The following is a 19051-nucleotide window of genomic DNA, read 5'->3' on the forward strand; positions in this document are numbered from 1 at the left end:
ATAGCCAGAAGAAATATGGTGTTATTGTGTGACAAGAATCTGTATACATTTACTGAATACTAATCTTTTACTCAAACAATAAATCTGTAAAATTATTATACTTTTATAAGTACAAAAGTTGTTTAAATATATAAGTAATTTTTGTTGTGCCTTTCTTAAAAATTAATGAGAAAATGGATGAATGGTAAATCTAGGTTATAATATAATATAATATAATATAGGTTAAATTATACAGGTTAAAGTTTTTATTTTATTATTATTATTCAATATATTACATAAAAGAAGATTTTTTCTTCGATTTCTGAGCATTCCGTTTCCTGTGTTTTGTGATGTGTTTTTCAAGTTTTCCGCTACTCTTTAGCGTTTCATATTGTTCCACCAAATCCATCACTTTCTTATCAGCTGTAAAAAAGAACACAATAGTCAAAATATTGTATTGTATAATAATTTTTATAAAAGAACAATAAAAGCTTACATTTTTTAACATAAATTGGCTTCTTTCCCTCTTTAGCCATTTCATATCGTTCTCTCTTTTCCTTGTCTTCTTTCTTCATTTTTATTTTATTTTTGACTTCTTCGCGTTTTTGATTCTCCATTCTCTGAATTAAATATTTCAGCTTATCCTGCGATTCTTTGTCAGTTGTTTCTTTCAATTGACCTTTTAGTTCTATCAGCTCTCTGGACCGAATTTTGTTAACAAAACTATAACTTCTCTTAAACGCTTTGGCATTATATGTACCACATGATGTATCAAAACTGAAATTTAATTAAATAAACATAATTATAATAACAAAACTCTTAATTTATTAAAATATTATTACCGTGGATCTCTGACAGCTTCTTCTGTTTTTGCTGTGACATCTTTTAACATCGGCACTGTTTTCTTAGAACTCATTTCTCTGGGTCTATTTTTATTCTCTCTCTTGAAATCCGCGACTTTTTTCGTTCTCTTCTTTGTGTTTGTTCCAAAAACTGCCTCATTATACACTTTAGCACCTAATTTAGACTTTAATTTTTGCAGTTCTTCAAAACTCATGTCTGATAATTTGGAACGAAACTCTGTCTGTAACGATATTTCAACAACCATAAATTAAAAATAAACAAACATGATATTTAAATTACAAATTTAATGGGTAAGACAGAATAATCAATTAAATATTTAAATCAAACATGTAAAGTTAATTAAATATAAATAAATCACCTTGCTTGGTTCTTCATCGATGATATTTTCTAAATCCATGCTGACGACTGTCAAACACGAGCTGTCAACTAAACATAACCACAATAATATTAGTTAAATTTTGGTCTTAACAACATAAATATTGAACCGAAAAATGTAATATATGTAAAGATAGGCAAAATTGGGAATTCTGAACCTGGTGAAAAGAAACAAGAAAAAACCGGGAACCTTGGAAATTAATACAAAAAATATTTTTTTGTGAAGAGGTTAAGAAATAATAAAACACTACTATAGATAGTTAAGCATTTAGTTCAGCAATGATCAAAAACATATAAGTTTTCATAAAATTATATGGCTGTCGAAAACCAGCATTTACTTAAAATCTATGTATATAATACAATACAAAATCCTGATACTGATATGACCAGATTTTGAAAATATCAAAGGAGAACACTAAAAATAAAAAGGCTATTTTGGCGACGGGAGGTGGCGGGTGGCAATTAGACACAGATTGAGCCGCTGCTTATTGAACGATTTGAAATTACATGTTTATAAGATTTTGTTAACTTTTGCCCATAACAAAATCTAAATAAATAGGTATATGTAAATATAAATATGCCCCCTACACTATATTGATTTTTTTGTTTGACGAGAATAAAGGAAGACAGGTTGCTACGGGGACTAAAAAAATGTAATTTCGGAACTTTAAAATTTTACTTTCAAGGCCATCTTGGAATTTTTTGTTTGAGGAATACAAATGCTGCGGGGAGCTAAAATAAGAAGCACGGGCATAAAGAGGAAAGCAAAATGTTAAAGGACAATCCTTCTCAAAGGAGGACGTCTAGTCACCTTAGCAATACACAAATATAAATTAAAGTGCCAATATATTGTAAATTAAATGTAACAACGGTGCAATTATAAACAAGTTGTATAAAAACAAAATAATTTTGTATCAATTTACAAAAATTATATTTAAATTCAAAATCGTTGTGGCTGCCAATTGCGTATTCTGTCCAAACTCTGTGGCCACTGAACTTAACTAAAGCCCATCACAACAATCTTAACAGTATGCGAAACAGTTTACATTCAACAAAGTATTGCAATGTTTGTATCTAAAATGTGTCAATCTGTATATTTTTTAATTTCCAAATTTTCCGAAACGCCGTCAGAGCGAGAAACACCTTTTTCCAGCTCTCTCGCTCCGTCGCACGCACTTGTGTATCTCGCTGGCACATATACAAGCAAATCCGTGCGAGAGAAAATGTGATATACTCACCCATCTCTTTTGCGAAATTCTCTGACAATGCGTATATCAAGTATCGAATAAGAGCTGGCGCAAGATTTCTGACGTTGGAATCAAAATATTCGTTCCCAACCTCACTAAATGTATAGCAGCTATGTAAAAAATAACTGAATGGTGTTTTAAAAACATTACAAGTAATTTAAGAAAATGCATTTTTAATATTAATAATTTGTTTTAATTAGTTGAAGGGGAAGGTAATCTATGTTAATACGCCGATAGGAGGGGCCCTGTTTCTATAGCTGGCATATCTATCACACTCAAGACTGGCAAGACTCGAGGGTGGATATGGTCAAATTTTTAGCTCTTTTGAGTGTGGCGCACCGAAGGGTTTCTGCCAAAAATTTAAAATAATCCAAAATGAGTTCCACTTACAAAAGAAAAAAAAATCAAAGTAACGATACTATAAAAGTGATCATAGATGATGAGAATTTCGTTGTGGATAAACAATTGCTTACAAGCAACAGCCATTATTTCAATATAATGTTTAATGGCAATTTTAAAGAAAGTACGCAGGAAGTAGTACAATTGAATGTAAGTTTGATCATATTAAATAATCGATACAATATTGTTGATTTAGTATGTAGTGAACACAATCTTATTATTAGAGTAGGTAGGTAAATTTTTTATTAACCATGGCAAACAAATATTTATATAAAATTGTATATGTAAACGAATATTGTGAATTGTACACTTAATAAAATTTATTTTATTATTTTAGATTATAACTGCGACAGCCTTCAGGTTTATATTAGACTATTTTGAAACAAGCACAGTCAGAATGTTCAAAGTAAGCCAAGCCATTGAGATTATGGTCTCTGCAAATTATCTTAGTCTGGGAAGATTACTTGAACTCGTTCTTTATAAACTACGTACGCTCGTCAGTAATGAAACTTGTTTTCGAATATTTCAAATTGCAGAAAGCTGCAATATGCTCACTCTTAAAATATTAACCCGTCCTTACATACTGCTCATGTTTGACGAAGTACAAAATAATATTGTGGACGTGCCCGATTTAGAGAGCCTTTTCTGTTATCTGTCGCATGAAAATTTAAATGCGACCCAAGAAATCGACGTTTTCAATGCTGGTTGTAGATGGATGAAAGAGAACAAACAAGCACACAGAATTCATAACATCCTCGTCATTCTCAGCTGCTTAATATTTAAAAGATTAAACATACTCCAAATGGAATATATACGAGATCATGAATACGTTCAAAGGAATATGACGGCGCAATACGTTGTGAAAAAAATTCTTAGTTTGCATACGACAGGCGAAATACACACCGTTGCAACCGAACAGAGCGGCGAGGTTGCTTTAAATTTAAGCCCTTATGAAGATATTGTACGTAATTTTTTAAAATCGAAACAGCGCCGCGTTCCTGCCCTAATTCCTTGTGTCGTTGCACACAAGAGAGATGTTTATACTATATATAATTTTGATATCAGCATGAACGAATTCTACGAATACAAATGTTTCACTCATTCGGAATACTGGGGAATAAGTATCGTGCCTTGGAAGAAGTACCTCATTGCAGTGACGTGCGGAGTCAAACGCGGCGAGAACGTTTGGAACAGGAAAGTCGAAGTATACGATTGTTTTAGAGCAGAGTGGCTAAATTTGTACACTCTACTACCATCGCCTAGAAGACATGCGACTTCTTTAATCCACGACGACTATCTTTATTTGATGGGAGGTATGGGAGTAGGGGGATGCAAATTGAACTCGGCAGTCTCTTGTAATTTGAGATCCGGTGAATGGAAAACGTTACCAGATTTGCCTGCTAGATGTACCTTCTCTGTGGCTATAGTGCATAATAATAACATATACATATCATCGGATTGCTTATACGTTTTACAAGGCCACAAATGGACTTTGCTATTACGACTGCCTTGTAAGATCGCGAATTTCATATCGCATAACAACGATTTGTATTTCGTAAAAGTTGCAACTAATATGCTTTGCTGTTGGAGGAACATGAATATTATCGTACCTGTAGATGTGGCACAGTTTCAAGACAAAGTAGTCGGAATATGTAAACTTGGTAAATATTACAATACCGCAATTTTTTTCTTATGAAATTATATGCTTTTATTATATATTTTTAGGAAAGAAAGTGTATGCATTTACAAAAAGGGAAGTAAATAGCTATATGAACATTCAAAACCTGGAATATAAAGAAGATATATATGACGACGGTTCTCTTGAAACCAAAGTTTTATGGACGCAAAATAATTGTGATGAGAAATTTTATAGTGTTCCTGGCGGTTTTTTATTACCTGCTTGTGTTCAAGGGAAAAATTACATCAACGAATATGGGAAACGTTGGTTGCCCAGTACATCTTCATAAATTGAAACAAAACTTCATTAGTTTCGAATAGTATGACGAATAATTCAAGTATGTTTTTTACAATTGATTATGGACGTGAAACTATGACAAAATATATATTTTATATTGCTTGTATTCTTCAAATTTTCATTTTTAGCGATAATATTGTGTTTTTATATTAATGTCTCTAATAAAAATATTTCATTTTGGATTATTAACAAACATATTTTTATTATTTTATCAACTATATTGAATCCTATGTAATAGCATACCTAAAATTCAGTTTACACCATCTGTCATATTGCATATTGACGGATCACAACATAATACATATTATGTTTGGCCATAACGATAATTGTAACGACTCTAAGATCTGCATATGTCGTGATAATAAGTTTTTTCCCTGTGCATATAGTTCTTCAAAATAACGCCAATGAAATCTTTTCTAAAGATCGTTGTGCGTGGGCAAAAAGTGACTAATATCATAACAAGATAGAAGTTTAGATAGAACTTTGTATACAAAGGGTGGCCAAACTTCAGAAAAATTTGACAGATTCGATACGAATTTCTTTGACGGCGCAACAAACCGAATGAGTTATAGCGATAGACGCAACATCAATCTCTCATAATTTGAAACCGTCAATCACGTAACGATAGATCAATCGCGATTGATCGTCTCCGGGATCCTTGACAATCTGGTTTCTGAACGTGGCGTCGATAAAATTAACAAGTACCTAAATAAATATATCAATAGGCCCTCACAATATGAACAAAAATCGATGATAATTCAATGAAAATTAAAATACAAATTTTGTAATAGCTCATGGTCAATTTTTGAACTGTTAGAGCGCAAAGCATTTGACAGATATGTTTTGATTGTGACTTAGATATTCTAGTAATAACAATGTGTTCTACAGATGAGGGCTGTGAAAAATCTGATTTAAATAATGAAACTGTCACAATAACTATTGAAAATGATAATTTTCTTGTCAAGAAAAAGTTATTAACTGAAAACTGTGAATATTTCAATGCAATGTTCAACGGTAGCTTCAAGGAAAATTCACAAAAAGAAATAAAAATCCAGGTTAATAATAATTTAATAATAATATTAAGTAATAATTTAAAATATATATAAAATAACTTATTTTCAGATTATATCCTCAGCTGCTTTTAGATTCTTAATAGATTATTTCGAAACCAACGTAATCGGACTATTCGATTTCAACAAAGTTTGTGAAATTTTGGATGCCGTTAATTATTTTAACTTGGAAAGCTTACAAAAGCTTATTATTAATAAATTATTATCCATGACAGATAATGAAACTTGTTTTCAAATATATCAAATTGGAAGGACTTACAATTTAACTACGCTTATGCCAAAGGTCAACTGTTACATACTGAACAATTTTGACGAGCTAAAAAACTTTACCAAAAATATACCCGATTTGAAAAGCCTCTTCTCATATTTGTCCCATGAAAATTTAAATGTAACTAATGAAATTGATGTTTTTAATGCTGGCTGCATTTGGTTGAAAGAACACAAACTAGAAGATAAAATCCTCATAGTTCTCAGCTGCATATTATTTAAAGAATTAGATTTAAATTCAATAAGTTATATATGGGACCATGAGTATGTTAAAAGTAACGACACAGCTCTCGAGGTCGTCAAAGGAATGTATTATTTGAATATGAAAAATATAATAGGTAAAGTAGAAAACAGACAGTTTATCGACGATAAGTTAGATGGTACAAATCCAGAAGTGTGTGAAATCATTTATAACTTTTTAAAATCAAATCACCGAAAACCTCCTGTGAGACCTTGCGTAGTTGAACATACTAAGGACAAATACGCCATTAAAAGTTATAATATTGAAGAAAAGCAGATTGAAGAATATAAGAACTTCTCGTTTTCGAGTTGGTGGGGTTTAAGTATCGTGCCCTGGAATAAGTTTTATATAGTCGTCTCATGCGGAGTAATAAGAAACAGAGAAGTATGGAATAAAGAAATTAAAGTATACGACTGTTTGAGAGAAAAATGGCATGTTTTACCAACTTTTATTAAAACGCTTAGAAGACATCCAACAACTTTGATACACGACGATGTTCTATATTTTTTCGGAGGTTTTGGGCAACATAGATTCAAACTAAACTCAGCAGACTCGTATAATCTGAGAAGCGGCGAATGGAAAAGTCTACCGGATATTCCTACAGAATGTGCTTTCGGTGTGGCTGTTATGCATAATGGGAATCTGTACTTATCGCTAGATTATCTATATGTTTTACAAGACAATTGCTGGAAAATGCTGTTCCGGCTGCAATATAGAAATTGTGCTATGATGTCACTTAATTGTTGTTTATATTATGTCGAAAGATATTATAATATGTTATGTTTCTGGGATGACTTAACCACTGCAAGCTGCGCACGTCCAGAACTAAATTTAATGAAAAAGTTTTATCGGAACGTAGTCGGAATGTGTAACATCGGTAAGTAAGCATTTTTAAATCAAGTAACTTATGATAAAATATTGACCAAATTAATTTGTTTTAGGAAAGATTGTTTATACATTCGCAGAAGGTGATGACTTTGAACAAGTACAAAGTGTCGAATCATACAATTTAGATAGTGATGAAAATGGAAACACGGAAGTTTTATGGACCAAAGATAATTGTGAGGGAAAATTATATTCCATAACTGGTGCTTTTCTGTTACCCATATTTATAGAAAAAGATAATTACATCAGTACATACGGAGAACGTTGGCTGACATCTTAATTAAACAACATTAGAGTAAAACATATTGAGATTTTTTTAAGAGATCTCGAAAAACGATTCCGCAAAACTTTCTACAATTAAGGACCATTTGTTTTTTTAAATTTAGCTTTTTACTGGTACGAACTTTTTATAATATCTTTCATCGACATGTGAAATTATCATTGAATATTGCTGTTCCAGACAGAACAAATTTATTTATATCCATCAAATCTTTATATTTTTCATTTAATACCGATTTAATATTTGCATTCTTACTTTACTGAATTTGTTGGCTACTTTTAGCCAATAGATCTTTAATTTGAGAATTACTTTCATTACCTTAAGATCTCTTATTCTTAAAAATCTTATCCACTGTATGCTCAACATATGTATATACTCATTCTTCCTTAGTATTTATTTTCTTATTGCTATCGATTCCTAAAGAGCCTTTGCTGAAAAGAATTCGTCCCATATCATTTGATTTACAATAAATGGGCTATTTTTTAACACTACAAATAATTATATTCATCAAAAAATTTTAAATAAGTTGCCTTTCTTAATATCATCTCATCTATTCCAAAAATCGCGATCGTTCCGCTAAAATGAATTTCTAAATGTTAAGTACTTATCATCGATCAGAATATTTTATTATCTATGCCAACGCCAATTTAATGTTACGATTTTGTTCCAACAATCAATACTGTTAGCTATTATATGTTACTAAACTGGCCATATATATTTGCAATAATCAAAATGTAATAAATTTGTATCAAAAAAGGGAAAAAAATTCTACTTTCAAAATGAAAGAATTCTTAATTAACACGGTAAATTACGGACGTGCTATTTGGGTGCATATAATTGGGAGACTAGAAAATACTTATAATTTTTTTGAAATACGTATGTACGAATAAGGCAAGTGTGGTGAGATTTCCTCCCTTTGGCTCGGCCATAAAGTAACGGGCATCCAAATAGCACGTTCCCAATTTACCGTGTTATTGGGGAGTCTACTATATACAATAAAAAAAATTAATATACTAATTTTAAACTATTGTGAAACACAAGATTTAAAATACAATACATGATTATCTAATTTTCATCAGATTAATGACTTATTTCACTTTCATAATATTTGGCACATATAGTAAAATCCAAAAAAAATATAAAACAAAAGTTACTTTTAGTGTATGTATTTATACAATATTTTTAAGTAATTATTAGAAAATAACTAATTTATTTAATAACTTTGTACTAGTGTTATATATTAGATAATGTGTGTATTTAATATTTGCGTGTATTTAATATCAAAGTTCGTATTTATTTTTCTATTTTTTATATTCAAATAAATATTTTAGTCATATACATGCGTTTTATTTATTAAAAATTTAATAATATATAATACACAATATTTTATTAATAATAAAAAAACAATAAAATACATCTTAAATAATATATTTACAAAATGATAATTAATAATATTTGTAACGTTGCAATTATAAATAGAGTTGCTGCATCTGATTCATTATTGTTACCAAAAATGTATCATAAATTTTGTAATTAAATATAAATCTGTATTTTTATGATTTTTAAAGCATTTGAATTATTGAAGCACATAAATATTTTTTTATTTAATATTATTTACAGCTGATGAACTTCTAATTCAGTCTTTACCATTAACGCGCATCGATTCAAGCGTCGATCCTTTTACAAATTGACACTCGATCGGATCGGTTAATTAAGCAATCATTAGAAAAATATATAATCACAGAATAAATGTATAACTTCCATATATAGATACATAATAACAATGTGATTTAATCTGTGATATGCAAAACGGAATAAAGATTTTAAGTTGACTAATTTTATACACGAGTTTTATTAAATAATAATTTATCAGTCGATGGTTCCTTAAGCTTATTATATTTTTTCGTTTTCTATCATATTTTCATTATATTTTATAGCTTCTGCCAAGTCTTCCTTTTCGGACTTCGAGAGAACGTAAACGGGAGGATCGTACGGTAGAAATCTTTCGTTGAACGTGGTAACTTTTATACCGTTAATCTTTCCCATCGTCGATACTTTTTTTCTATACAACATTATTAAAACGCTCATTGTGCTGATTATGAATGCTGATGCAGCTGCGAGTACTATGATAGCAGTGTGATATGTCGTAACCACTGATACCTATAATAAAATATAAAGTTTTTATATAATAATAATAAATAATTTATGATTAAAATATTACCGTAGATTCTGACAATATTTCTCTATGCTTTAGCGCTATAATTTTATTATCGGACAAATTCTTTGCTTCTGAAATAACCAATTTATGGTGGAATCTAGACTTTTTTATATCTGCGACCATTTTAACGTTTTCATTTAAGCTTTCATTATTTAGAGCAAGTTCTTCTTGTTTAACCTGTATATAAAAACAAATTAGTTCAATTCCCATTTCAATATAAAAATAAACACAAAGTACACTCACCAACTCTTCTAAATGATACGCAATATCAACTTTGTTATTTCCGACTATCACAAAATGCATATAAGTAACGTCTGTCTCTCTATATATATCAAACTCGTTATCTTTCAAAGACGCTCCCATCTCTAATAGAGATTTTAATAGCTGCATCTTCATATTTTCTTCAGCTTCGTTCGAAAAGTGACCAAAGAAACCAAGTGTTATATCGAATGCATCTATTGGTGTAGGTACTAAAATATATAAATTTATTACTAAGCAATCAACATCAATTTTCTAAGCCATAAAGAAAAAATTCTTACAGCAAATATTGTCTCCTTTAGAAAAGGTTGAAGTTCCTGGCAATTGATTGCCAGCTTCGTCGACGCACCAACATTTTGCGTTTTCAGATCCACTCTCACACTGAGTTGGAGTAAATCTACCATTAATATCACATGTCACCTCATACGAAGCCGAAGAACCTTTCAATTGCTCCTTCGTTGAAAGACAGCGACTCTTTAACTTCAACACCTTATTCATCGTTAATCGATTATCGTCCACAGGTTCAATATCCTCAACGCTATCGATAGTATAAGACGTCATTTGTCTCACGAGCTCTTCCAATACTAACATAATAAATATATGTTTATTTCATAATTTAACACTTAATTTTTTTATTATATTATATATTACCTTCATCAGCCGCGTTCATGGCAGACGCTGCAGAATCCATCCTTCTCCTAGCTTGTCTAAAATTGCATTGAGGTTGCATGCCGCGTACAATAGAACCCTTCAACGGCTCTCCTTTTACGTTGACACACCAGCAAACTTCAACGTGTGGCATGCATTGAATAGCCTCCCATTCTCCGGTATCAGATCTACATCTTGGAGAGAAAGTCTTCTTTTTATATCTAACTGCCGCTTTTTGATTCTTCTCTCTCAATCTTTCACATTGGCTTAATACTAGAGATTAGATAAAAAAAACAGCATTATAAACTAAGTTCGGTATTTTTTGCTCTATTTAAGAACATAATGTGTGTTTTCTAAGACAGTAACCATTTCATATTAGTAATGCACTTATCCTGAAACTCAAATAAAGAGAATATTTATTGAAGAATTCAAAGTCCAATCTACATACGATTACATCAGCACTATAACTATAATTAACACACTGAATTCTGAGACCACGCCTAATGCGTTCACTCTAACACGGTATACAAAGAAAACGACATATATCAAAAAATCAATAAATATGTTTAAGTGATTAAAAATAAAAATGTGAATGTATCTTCACCTCATATGTACCTTTAAACATTTTTTATAAATAAAAGTTGCTCCTTAATATCAAAAGTGTGGTCATTCCTACTATATAAAGTATACTCAGATCTCATTATTTCAATATGGGGTCATGCCATTTGTTTCTTATACACATACTTGATTTTTATTTTAGTTATGTTCATCAATATTACAACAATCATTACCTTCTATCAATCACAAACTGAGTTTTCATTACTAAACAAGTAATACTCTTAAATATTTTGCGTTCATCTTTTTATAACTATACTAAGTTAAAAATAAAAGCACATATCGCACCTGGGCAAACCATTTCACAAATCTGTTGAGTTTGGAAATTATTATGATTTCCCGAACATCCTCCGTACTTGAACTGTTGACATTGATTTTTCTCAGGATTGAAATACCATCTAAAGACTGTTGAATTAGTCGGAGTATAACCGCACACTCCTTCATCCTTTGGCTCGAAGCAAACAGATCCTTAAACGTCAATTATACGTATTGCTACACAATATACATTATATATCTAACATAATATTAAAATACTACTCACTTGGCTTCGGACAGCACACAGGTGGGTCGTCAGTCGGTCCAGATAAAGGCGACAGGTGACACTTGTGCGATGAAGGACATGGAGGCTCAGAAGGACCGCATCTTCTAGCAGGCCCGTCACTTCCACCACCGCACGCACTTAATTCGCTTCCCCCAACGCACATCGCAACAGGCGGACACGGTTCAGATACGCATTGAACACCTTTAAAAAACACTTTATAATATACCTATGGTAGATAAACATATGTTTATTTGTTTGAATTGACACTCACTGACTACTTTACAAATCTCTCCTTCATTGGGACATTGCATATCAGCGCAAGGATCGCGACAATCGCATGCAGTGCACCCGTTACTGTCCAATACAAAGCCGTGTTCACAAATCTTGTCGCAGTTTTGTTCGGGACACTTTGTCGGAGCTGAAAATATATACGTTTAGTATAAAATTATATTGTATCTGAATTTTAACAAGTATATTTAAGTCGAAACAGGCAGTCCATGTCAAAAAAAACACTGCTTCTCATACTTTACTAAGTGTAATTCAACGAGCGCCAAAGTGTATAATGCATAGTCACATGATAATAACTAGTGTTGTATTATGAATAAGATTAGGACATTCTGGAGCTCGCTGGTTTAGTAGTTTCAATGACACCATTAGTTGTTATTCCGATTGCTTACTATTTTAGGTTATAACTTCATAAGACTACCCATTATCTGCTACACTAACTGTTTTATCTATTTACGGCAAAGTTATGGACTGTCTTCCGTTTGTATCATTATAATCAAATCATTATTATTATACCTTGACACTTTGGTTGTTCAGGAGTTTTAGTTCTAGTTCCAGATAATTCTACTCCACTGTCATCGACACACCAACAATAACCAGACGTATGATGACACTGAATTTTATTGTATCCTCCGTCTGACTCTCGACAAGCCGGCACATATATTTGTCTAGCTGGAATTCCGTTCTCTGATGCTTTATGTAAAGCAATTGCCTACAGTTATAAAAATCCATATATCATTAATATACTCCATATTTTCAAAATATAAGGCTATTAATATTACTTGTTGGTGTTGACAAGACGTTTTCAGAATTGGCTCTATGCATTGTGTGCCACATCCATTGCTGCAACATCTCATAGTACCACCACATTGCGCATCCGATTGACAAGAATAATCACAGGATCCTGCCGCATTAGGTACTAAATACGGACATTGACCGACCTTTTGAGGTAAACCTTAAATAAAATTTGTATGATTAAAACTTTGTTGTCTACGTTGCTATTAAATTTAAAACTTACAAGCGGGCACAGATGGACAATAGTCATTATCGCAAGCTACGTCGACCATTTGGCATTCGAGTCCTTTACCGCACGTCACATCTTGACATGGATTTCTGCATTGACATATCGGACAGTGAGTCTCAGGACTGATGATGAATCCATAATCGCATCCCAAGCGACACGTTAGCTCGAGACAATCAAAGTCTTCTCGCAATCTAAATCAAATTAGAAGATTTATTAAATAATGATATTGAAATATATCTCTGTGTTTTATAATCGTACCGTAAACATCCATCAAGAGTTGCATTATCGCGTCTAGTCGATGGTATTTCCGTTCCAAAGTTATCGACGCACCAGCATTCTTTACCACTACATTGCACCGGCACAAATGAACCATTCGCTTGACATTCCGGAGTCGGTAAAGCTAACTTCATACCTTCGTGTGTTCCTTCCATCTTTTCATTGAAATCACGAAGATACTCGCACACTAAATTAAAAAATTATAATTTTAATATCATATTGTTTGGATGCTACTTAGCATTAAACATACTTTATTGATATTTATAATTTATATTATCTATTTATAGTATCTCAATTACTGATCATAATTATGGAAATTACATAACATCCAAATGTTAAAAAACAATAACAAAAGTGTTAATGCTATAAGTTTACATGTATATTTCTGTTTTTGCATAAGAGATACCAATTATTTTAGGTAAATCATATGTGCAAATAAAAAGATTTAGTTATGTTGTATTATGAGTGTTCATTACATTTGTACTTAATCAAGATTTTATACACAACCACCCCAAGAAAAACAGTATTGAAAAAAAATATTAATATCTTACATCTATCACCATATTAAAATATCAAAGATTATACATATGTATGTTCAAATGACTTACTAGATGGTGATCTGTCAAAATCTAAATCGTCTTGCTCTGGCATCCTTGGATTCGCACATATAGATCCACAGTTTGAAGTGAGACAGCACTTCATGTCCTCCGAGCATTCACTATCAGTGATGCAACTAACCGTTCCGTTTGCTCCGCACATTTTATTTATATCAAACGGACAAAATCCAGGCTTAACATCGTATTCATCGTCTTCGTCTTCCTCTTCCATCGTATCATCTACCGGGCAACACACAGCTTGTTCTGTCTTTGCTATGGATATACACTGATGTGTTATCGGGCAGTCTGAATTATCGCTTTCGTCTTTGCTTGGATCACAATTTATGATATCTCCGGTGGTTTCGTTAGTAAATGGAGCATCGTGAGAACAAGGATTGATGTATGTCACTTTAGGTCTGCCTGTGATTATAAATTGATTAATATACATTCGATTCAAATGGTTAATATATCATGTTTATTAATTATACATACAAACTGGATAACTCGGACAAAACTCTTCTTGGCATGATTGTTCTTTAACTGGCACGCATTCTTCACCATCTGAGCATTTGTATCCTTCACAAGGATTGTCGCATTCACATGTGGGACAACCGTCTTGATCAACTCGGAAGCCATATTCGCAAATCGATGCACAGATGTTACGATCACAAAGTGAACCAGTAAGCGAACGTCCTGAAGATCTCCCTATAAACACAATAGTAATTAAAGTTATATTTGCACATGTTGAATATAAATATATGCTGTTTACCTTTATCGCCAATATATTTGCTGCAATCCACAGTGTCCTTAGGACCCATTGAACCTTTCTCTTTATAACCGAGACGATCCACACACCAACAAACTAAACCATTCCTAGAACACTGTCGAGATTCAAAACTGCCGTCTTTTTCGGAACATTGTGGTATGTAACCACGTCCAGCTCGTTCACTCACTGATAATATTTCGGCTAGTGCTCTTTGTTGAAGGCATTCTAAAGTATATAAATGCATTTAAATATAACACACAATTGACGATTTATTATAATATATGATTACCTGTGAGATTCTCTGGGAACACACAATGCTTTCCACACACGTCACTGTTACAACACTTTTGCATCGACGGACATTCCAAATCATGCATACACGGTGCGTCACATTCAACATTGGTGTTGTTCATGCTTTGAGGAGCTGGACACATTCCTGGTTTTTGTATTTTCAAAGAAGCCGGACAACACACTCCGTAATCGTTACCTGTTATATTATGTTGGATATAATAATGTATTATAAATAGTATTATATTGAAAAAGTTTAATTTACCTCTCTGTACTAAGCATTGATATAACGGTGGACACGCTGGTTTGCCAGGGTCGGTGCCACAAAGGAACGGTCTGTGCGAGTCGGTGATCATTAATGGCTCTCCGACGGGACATATGTTTTCGAGGCTACGCCCTCTCTTGCAAGTCGGTATCGGTGGACAAGGCTGCTTCAAGCATGCCACTTCTTCGAGTTGACATGTGAGAGTATTTGGACAGCGTATGTCAGCGCAAGGGTCTCTGCACTGGCATACAGGACAGCCGTTGGGTGCTATTTTGAAGCCATGAGGACACAACATGCGACACGTGTGCGCAGCACAAGCAGATGGAGCTGTATCAAAAAAAAAATTGTAAACATAAGAAGCAATATCATTCGTCGTTATGGGGACGCCAGCCCCAAAATACATTATTGTTAAAATTTTATTAAGATATAAATAGAAACAAGTAATTTTATGGTCTGAATTTGGATGGCTAGTACTATCTATAAATGAATATTGGAATTTACCCTAATGGAATTATTTTGAGATAAAATTTCAAGTATAGTCCATACATCTGATACCATCAAGCCAACACAAATAATAAATCATTGTCATACTTTTAAGGTTGACGGCTTGAAATTGGCTTAAAAATTCGCCAGATTTAATTGCAATAAAGTATTTACGGTAAAATCATAAAAAGATAATATACAACACAACTGTAAATCCCAACTTGCAATACAGAGAATATTGTAGATTTCTGTGTTAAATATTTTCATTTGAGTGTCTCACTATTTTACCATGGCCGTTTACATGCTCAGTATCATCATCATAATTTTCTTATTAAATTTGTAAAAATGTATTAATCTCTAATTTATACCTGAACAATTAACCAATCCTCTAGCAGGCGCTTTCGTTCCAGCGAGTTCAAAACCAGCTTCATCCACACACCAACAGCTTCCAACTATTTCATTATCACACTGTATTGGGTCAAACTCTCCTAGAGGATTACATCTCGGTATTCTGACTGACCGTCCTTCCGGGCCTAGCGCTCTCGCCCTTCTGGTTGCAGCCATTTGTAGATGTTCGCATCCTGTACATATTCATAATAAGATAATGAGTACATAAAAATTACAAGATAAATTTAAAGAAGAAAATCTAACCCGTGAACAATGGTTTCGTGCACACATTTCCACATGTGCTTTCACAACATTTAACATCTTCACCCCCGCAATCTAAGTCTTCCGTGCACGATAATGAGCCTTCCGGGCATATTCCCCATTTCTTCAACGGTGGACACCTTCCGTTTCTTTCTGCATCTTTAAAAGAACATTATGTTTAATAATTTATAATGATTTATAAATTTATTACATTGTTTTAGTATACTTACTAGATATTGAGACACCAAATAGAAGTAACGTGAATAATACTATGGTTGTGTGATGATGCATTCCTTCCATGGCAGCATTTGTCTAATTATATTATCTGAAAATGATATTAAATTTATTAATATCAGATAATGCATGGATCATTATCATCACAATGCATAGAAAATAATAATATAATGTAAAATTATATAATGGTGTATTAACTATTGTAGGTTTTTGCTGACCAATGACATTTTTTGTTAAGGTATAGAGCTACACAGATAAATAGTGTACTGAATAATAGTAATTTACATTTGTATGCTATAATAATAGTGTTCCCGCTGTTACATTAAAAAATCAAAGCAATATTATTTTATTCTTTGATTTGTTCTATTTACTATGAGACTAAAAAATGACTGGATTAGGAACTGTTATGGGCAGAATTATATCAATATTTTGGTATGATATGATGATAATTTATTGTACATGGAATCACCATAAAAATTAAAGTAAGTTTAAATGTTTATTTTCTAGGGTTCTCAATTATTCATAGTTTTCAACTATTTGAGTACTGAATAAAAAATGAATGAAGTATTCGAATACTCAAATATATTAGTATTTTTTTCTCATTTTATTAATTTTCTTAAACCATTAGTGATAAAAGCAATTAATTGCCTGTAAAATATTGTTTCATTGAATTATTACTTAATTTTGGTTTTCATATATTTTCATAATCTCATGGATGAATAATTAAAATAAAATTGTGCTAGCTTGTGCATAGTGACATCTTTTGATTGTCAGTTGTAATAATAATTTATAATCAATAATATGAACTTCGCTGATTTACAGACTTTGATTTCCGTCCAAGATCTTAGGTATTACTTACATAGTATTGAGTAGTTGATTGTGTTTTCACCGCCGTTACACATTAGGCTAACAAATATCTGTCATGCTACAATGAAAGATTTACATTAAATAAATTACGCCTATAATTTGTGCCAGTAAACTTGCATAAAAAATATACGTACGAATCTCTAAACAAAATTGAAACCATATTTACATATTATATCAAGGGAAACAGTATACTATTTTAATATTTATATAATAGTTCCTTTATCATATAAATGTCGAGTTTTTGTACAATTAGTAAAATAATTTATTAAGTTAAAACGATTGATTTAAGAAAATCAAATGTGAAGAATTTCCGACATTTCATTTGCAACACTCAAAAATTCAGATTATATAAAACATTTCTTTGAAGAAAGCCGCTGATGTTTATTAAAAAGGAACGGCACGTCTAGACGAGATACTATATTACGATGGCAAAAAATGTGCAACATGAATAAATACATAAATAAAAAACTCTGTAGAAAGATCGAGAATGTGCCATTTCGGTGAAAAATTGGAAAGTAGCTTGTGTGTTGGCTCACTACCTGTAGGCCAAATCAGACAGGCGAGGTTCGCGTGAAGGCATCTCTGTACAACAATAAGAAGAAACAGAGTAGTCAACCGCGGAAAATCTCAAATGTCTCTCAAACATCGGACACGCCACTTGTCGTTCAGCTACAATTAAATAGTTCTAGTCAAGACTATTTTCAACTGATAACGATGGAAAAAATGTGAAATTTTTTAGCACGATGTGCGTTTTTATCAATTTGTTTTCTCTGCATTTGTAAAAATGTGCTAAATTTATTCATGCTGTCCAATATACCCGCATAAATATCATTAAGCTTAACATGCATGTATTTTGCATTGTAAATATTTTAACGTGTCATGAAAAGCTTTTACTTTTTATTTCAATGTTAGAATATATTCTAGTTTTATTTTATTTATAAATACAGAGTTAGGGATTTGCATATGCAGGCTATTCTAAACAAAAATTGAATCAATGTAAGTATAACACCTTCAGAGACACAATGTAGTAGCTTCAAAATAAGGATTGATAACTATTATATTAATTAGAGTATGAGTGATTAAATGATACTAAACAAAGAGTATATAATACACCATGTATCATTAACATAGAATATAAACCATCATTGATAGGTTTAACCCAGCTTTCCCAACAAGTTTCTAACGTTAGAAAATTTCATTTTCAGCACTACATACTTACAGACTCGCCCATGTACAGTAAAACGACAAGAAACAGTACTTTCGAACGCCAAATCGCACTGAGCGATCGAAACAATTTCCCAATGTTATCTAGGGTAATTGTAATATGTTTGATCAAACGGCGACCTCGATATTTTTATATAACATAATATATGCTCGAAGCATCTACATTGGATACAAAAGGATACATTGTGGCCTCGCAGCTCACCTGATTACACCTTCGAATAATTATCGCGCTT

At 32.1% G+C, this 19051-nt stretch overlaps 4 protein-coding genes across 5 annotated transcripts in view; 2 read left to right on the plus strand and 2 right to left on the minus strand.

Moving 5' to 3' along the window:
• Positions 1-220: 220 nt before the first annotated feature.
• Positions 221-1286, minus strand: LOC148232326 (ribosomal RNA processing protein 36 homolog). Its single transcript, XM_088192077.1, has 4 exons — positions 1202-1286; positions 822-1063; positions 476-756; positions 221-402 (listed from the first exon to the last, which is right to left on the minus strand). Exons 1-4 carry the CDS (start codon positions 1238-1240, stop codon positions 272-274), a joined length of 693 nt encoding a protein of 230 aa, XP_088048203.1. The 5' UTR covers positions 1241-1286; the 3' UTR covers positions 221-271.
• Positions 1287-2816: 1530 nt separating this feature from the next.
• On the plus strand, positions 2817-4831 carry LOC148232327 (kelch-like protein 38). The gene is made up of 3 exons (XM_088191240.1): positions 2817-3014; positions 3202-4525; positions 4590-4831. Exons 1-3 carry the CDS (start codon positions 2841-2843, stop codon positions 4829-4831), a joined length of 1740 nt encoding a protein of 579 aa, XP_088047366.1. The 5' UTR covers positions 2817-2840.
• Positions 4832-5646: 815 nt separating this feature from the next.
• Positions 5647-8348, plus strand: LOC148232328 (kelch-like protein 9). The gene is made up of 3 exons (XM_088191227.1): positions 5647-5894; positions 5962-7294; positions 7359-8348. The coding sequence occupies exons 1-3, from the start codon at positions 5715-5717 to the stop codon at positions 7580-7582; spliced, it is 1737 nt and encodes a 578-aa protein (XP_088047353.1). The 5' UTR covers positions 5647-5714; the 3' UTR covers positions 7583-8348.
• Positions 8349-8996: 648 nt separating this feature from the next.
• LOC148232329 (uncharacterized) overlaps positions 8997-19051 on the minus strand; it is a 30774-nt gene continuing 20719 nt past the window's right edge. For both annotated transcript variants that reach the window (XM_088191226.1, XM_088191225.1), the window contains exons 2-21: positions 16724-16818; positions 16497-16652; positions 16214-16426; positions 15363-15689; positions 15099-15296; positions 14813-15034; positions 14536-14748; positions 14056-14463; positions 13430-13634; positions 13166-13362; positions 12930-13102; positions 12664-12859; positions 12134-12280; positions 11863-12063; positions 11610-11789; positions 10710-10979; positions 10340-10642; positions 10044-10270; positions 9804-9977; positions 8997-9742 (exon numbers count right to left, since the gene is read on the minus strand). In XM_088191226.1, the coding sequence (XP_088047352.1) occupies positions 9476-9742; positions 9804-9977; positions 10044-10270; positions 10340-10642; positions 10710-10979; positions 11610-11789; positions 11863-12063; positions 12134-12280; positions 12664-12859; positions 12930-13102; positions 13166-13362; positions 13430-13634; positions 14056-14463; positions 14536-14748; positions 14813-15034; positions 15099-15296; positions 15363-15689; positions 16214-16426; positions 16497-16652; positions 16724-16793 (4347 nt within the window). In that variant the 5' untranslated portion in view covers positions 16794-16818 and the 3' untranslated portion in view covers positions 8997-9475. The remainder of the gene's footprint in view (positions 9743-9803; positions 9978-10043; positions 10271-10339; positions 10643-10709; positions 10980-11609; positions 11790-11862; positions 12064-12133; positions 12281-12663; positions 12860-12929; positions 13103-13165; positions 13363-13429; positions 13635-14055; positions 14464-14535; positions 14749-14812; positions 15035-15098; positions 15297-15362; positions 15690-16213; positions 16427-16496; positions 16653-16723; positions 16819-19051) is intronic.

Source organism: Plectrocnemia conspersa, unplaced genomic scaffold, assembly GCF_051122295.1.
Source record: "Plectrocnemia conspersa isolate PC_06_02 unplaced genomic scaffold, ASM5112229v1 ptg000009l, whole genome shotgun sequence".
Taxonomy (NCBI): domain Eukaryota; kingdom Metazoa; phylum Arthropoda; class Insecta; order Trichoptera; family Polycentropodidae; genus Plectrocnemia; species Plectrocnemia conspersa.

What these genes read in the sequence shown, in the direction of transcription:
- LOC148232326 (XM_088192077.1), bottom strand. Translation starts at nt 1,240, where the DNA reads ATGGATTTAGAAAATATCATCGATGAAGAACCAAGCAAG. An exon ending in TCGATGAAGAACCAAGCAAG is followed by an intron (nt 1,064 to 1,201) that starts GTGATTTATTTA and finishes ATATCGTTACAG; the next exon opens with ACAGAGTTTCGTTCCAAATT. An exon ending in GCCAATTTATGTTAAAAAAT is followed by an intron (nt 403 to 475) that starts GTAAGCTTTTAT and finishes TCTTTTTTACAG; the next exon opens with CTGATAAGAAAGTGATGGAT.
- LOC148232327 (XM_088191240.1), top strand. Translation starts at nt 2,841, where the DNA reads ATGAGTTCCACTTACAAAAGAAAAAAAAATCAAAGTAACGATACTATA. An exon ending in AGGAAGTAGTACAATTGAAT is followed by an intron (nt 3,015 to 3,201) that starts GTAAGTTTGATC and finishes TTATTATTTTAG; the next exon opens with ATTATAACTGCGACAGCCTT. An exon ending in AGTCGGAATATGTAAACTTG is followed by an intron (nt 4,526 to 4,589) that starts GTAAATATTACA and finishes ATATATTTTTAG; the next exon opens with GAAAGAAAGTGTATGCATTT.
- LOC148232328 (XM_088191227.1), top strand. Translation starts at nt 5,715, where the DNA reads ATGTGTTCTACAGATGAGGGCTGTGAAAAATCTGATTTAAATAATGAA. An exon ending in AAAAAGAAATAAAAATCCAG is followed by an intron (nt 5,895 to 5,961) that starts GTTAATAATAAT and finishes ACTTATTTTCAG; the next exon opens with ATTATATCCTCAGCTGCTTT. An exon ending in AGTCGGAATGTGTAACATCG is followed by an intron (nt 7,295 to 7,358) that starts GTAAGTAAGCAT and finishes AATTTGTTTTAG; the next exon opens with GAAAGATTGTTTATACATTC.